The sequence below is a fragment of the Octopus bimaculoides genome, chromosome 20, assembly GCF_001194135.2.
Source record: "Octopus bimaculoides isolate UCB-OBI-ISO-001 chromosome 20, ASM119413v2, whole genome shotgun sequence".
Classification (NCBI taxonomy): Eukaryota; Metazoa; Mollusca; class Cephalopoda; order Octopoda; family Octopodidae; genus Octopus; species Octopus bimaculoides.
The window spans coordinates 47,502,831-47,506,481 of NC_069000.1; the positions used below are offsets into that span (position 1 = coordinate 47,502,831).

The 3,651-nt window shown below is 39.3% G+C and overlaps 1 protein-coding gene across 1 annotated transcript in view; it reads left to right on the plus strand.

Annotated features, from left to right (window-relative positions):
* Window positions 1-3,651, plus strand: part of LOC106879877 (protein FAN-like) — a 38,741-nt gene that overhangs the window by 18,972 nt on the left and 16,118 nt on the right. The window contains exons 12-15 of the mRNA XM_014929601.2: window positions 344-423; window positions 750-840; window positions 1,122-1,185; window positions 3,013-3,115. Coding sequence (XP_014785087.2) covers window positions 344-423; window positions 750-840; window positions 1,122-1,185; window positions 3,013-3,115 — 338 coding nt within the window. The remainder of the gene's footprint in view (window positions 1-343; window positions 424-749; window positions 841-1,121; window positions 1,186-3,012; window positions 3,116-3,651) is intronic.

The window sequence follows — 3,651 nt, forward strand, 5'->3', positions numbered from 1 at the left end:
CCCCCCATTGTTCTGGACTTTTCTGTTGTTTAATCCTTTAACATTCAGATTAAATTGTATTGTGATTCTTATTTATTGACATTGTTTTGAATTAATCCAGGTTTATTTCATAACTTCAAGATTTGGATGATGTGATTGTGTATTTTTAAAACGACATTGTAGGGTAGAAGTGAGAAGCCAGCTCTGGCCAGTTTGACCATAAAATGGGGAGAATATTTTGGCTAGATTTGGCTAGTTTAAATGTTGAAGAGTTAAGATAGGGGAAGGATGACCTTAATTTGATGATGTTTGTTCCACTGTAAATTCTGTTCTTCTTGTTATTTGTTATATTTGTGTTTTAAAGATTTGAACAAAGAATCCACATTTCGAGACCTTGCCAAACCAATTGGGGCACTAAACTCTGAAAGACTTGCAAAACTCAGAGTAAGTTTTTGTTTTTTTTGTTTTCATTAAAATATCTTTTTTATTATTTTGGTTTTATGTTTCTTTTACGTATACCAGGGTGGCTACCTAACTTTACATGCACCAGGGAGGAACGGTGGCACATTCTATTGTATTGGGTACAGTAGAGGCGTCAGGGTAGACTACGATCTGAATATCTCTGTTTCCTCGTCTCCTGCTTGGAACCTTGTAATAAACAATGTTTGTTTACATCAGTGATCTAATTAGTGCTGATTGGATTGTCTCTTATGTGTTTCAGTCGTTATCCAGTCTTGCAGATGTAACTCACCAATATCTTCTATTTTCAGGAAAGATATGATGAAATGGCTGAACCAAAATTCCTCTACGGCTCCCATTACTCAACTCCTTGTTATGTTCTCTTCTACCTCTCCAGAGTTGGTGAGTACACATTTACTCTGTTATTGGTTGTGGCCATGCTGGGGCAAATATAGAGACTTCCCTTTATCTGCTGTTGTTTCAATTATATATGTATAAATGCAGAGGTGCACTCCATGAATAATAGTCACAGCTGGTCAAGTGAAAATGGAACAGGGCAGGGCTGTTGGTGGCACTGTGGGATGTCTGTGGACAAGACACAAGCTTTGCTTTCCCACTTCATCTATGCTATAAGTACCATGGGTAGGTACAGCACATTTGAATGCTGTGTTTTCTTCTTTCAGCACTGGAATACTCTTTGTGTTTGCATGGAGGACGTTTCGATCAACCGGATCGTATGTTTAACAGGTCAGTTGGCTTTCTTTTTTCTGCCTTTTCCATCACATATTTCATAGATCCTTGTTGACTGAAGCAAGAAATGCTTGACTATTCTGGAACAACAACACTACCCTAGTCTGGAGGTCTTTAATATTGCAATCCTCATCCTCATCTTACTTTCCATGTTGGCAAACGTTAAATAAGTCACCACAATCAAAGTCGGTGCACCTTGAGGTGTGTGCGATCCCCTTGATGGATTGGAGGGCAGCATCAAGTTTGTAAGTTCTATTCCGCAAATTCTATGACTGGCACAACAGGTTTCTTTCGGTTTCCATCTCCCACTTTCGCTCTCAAGAGTGTGATCAACCCTTGGCTGGAGTAGAAAACAATGGCCCCAAGGTGCTGTACAGTGGAACTGAACCTGAAACCATGTTGTAGTGAAGTGAACTTCTCACTGCACAGTCATACCGGCTGCTAAATAGGAACAATATTTTAGCCAAACTGCATAACAGAATATTGCATTTGAAGCCGTAGCTTTTTCTCTAATAATTGTGTTTCTGGTCTCAGAGAAAATGAAACAGGAAATTCTAAAGCCACAGACTTGAATCATGCTCCACCCCTCCCCTTTCCTTCGTTTCAATTTTTCACTAAGTGTTTCCTTTCAATGATGAATATAACAAAATAACTGAAATTTACCCACAGCCAGTTCTGTTACGAATGGTACTTCAAACCACTTTGAAAAGTTTTCCTCTCTTGAAAATTATCAGCTTTTCTCAGTAAAAGCATTTAGTGTTTCTACAACACAATATGCTTCTATTGTGAAATGATGGAATTATCATAATTAAACAATAGCAGACATGGTTCTTTTGTGGTTTTACATTATCACATCATCACCAGCATTTAATGTCCGTTTTCCATGTTTGTATGAGTTAGATGGTTTGACAGGGATTGGCAAGGCTGGAAGTAGTACCAGGTTCTATAGTCTGCTTTTGCATGGTTTCTACAGCTGAATGCCCTTCCTAACATCAACCACTTTACAGACTACACTTTTGGAACATCTACCTCCACTGATAATTAGGTCACCCAGGTAATAGAAAATATCTAATACATCTAGGGAGCTTCCAGGGCATTTGAGAAAATCAATTTCCCTTGGATCTAAAGACTTTATGGCCCCTGTGCATTTCCCACACACAAGCACTACTTTCTTTGTTAACCTTCCTATCATTCCACTTCTTGTGTGCCCAGTTTTCACTGGGTATGCTGAATAGAATTTCTACCTACACCTTCCCTACATATCAAACGGGGCCATTTACCTGTAGGATGTAGGGTCCTTTCTGTTTTCTTGCTTACTGTCTTTGCTAAGTTAATTTTAAGGCCCTTTGATTCCAGGTTTTGCCTCCATACCTGGAATTTCTTTTCTAATTCTTACAGATTCTGCTATAAGAACAAGATCATCAACATGTTGTAGTTCTCAGGGGAAGCCAGTCTTAGATTCTTCTCTGGCCTGGAGGATGACGGTGAATTGGAAGTGAATGAAAACTGAGCCCTGGTGAACACCTCCCTCTACACTGACAGCACCCCTGGACATGACCTGTACAGCTTTCACCAGCCATTTGTCTATCGCTAATGTCCCCAGCAACCACCCTGTCAACATGACTAATTAGGAGAAGACTTTCTTTATTAATTCCTTCAGTAAACACACTTCGTTAAGTGGGACCTGGAATCTTATTGTGTAGATCATGGAGTCCACCTTATGTCTGTAACCCCATTAAAATTCAATAAAACAAACAATCAATGTAAATTCTTTGTGTTGTGTGTTGTTTGAAAGGCCTAACCATAAATATTTTTTGTTTGCAGTATTGCTGAGACATGGTACAATTGTCTTCATGGTGCTTCAGACTTTAAAGAATTAATTCCTGAATTTTATGATGGAGATGGTGAATTCTTATGTAACAGACAGGTACAGCAATTTTTCTTTTGCATTTGCTCATTGTCCATTTTTATTCTTTGCTTCTCACTTGGGTGAAGCGTCTCCTGTTTATGTTGGCTGCGAGGGACTATGTTCATACCTGGTGGTGACTGACATTTATTATGGACTATATTTTATTTTTCCATTAATAAAGAGGAAGTGAATGGTAAAGTAATTCCACTGATACAAATAATTACAGAGGCATCAAGCTGTTAGATCAGGTTATGAAAGTTACAGAGAGGGTCATAGCCCAACTAATTAGGGAGCGAATCAATTTAGATGAGATGCAGTTTGGGTTCGTGCCAGGTAAAAGCACTACTGATGCCTTATTTCTAGTGAGACAGTTGCAGGAGAAATACCTAGCTAAGGATAAACCTCTGTACCTGGCTTTCGTTGACATGGAGAAAGCCTTTGACAGGGTCCCCCGATCCCTTATCTGGTGGTCAATGAGGAAACTTGGGATAGAAGAATGGTTAGTGAGAGCTGTGCGAGCCATGTACAGAGATGCTGCCAGTAAGGTGAGGGTT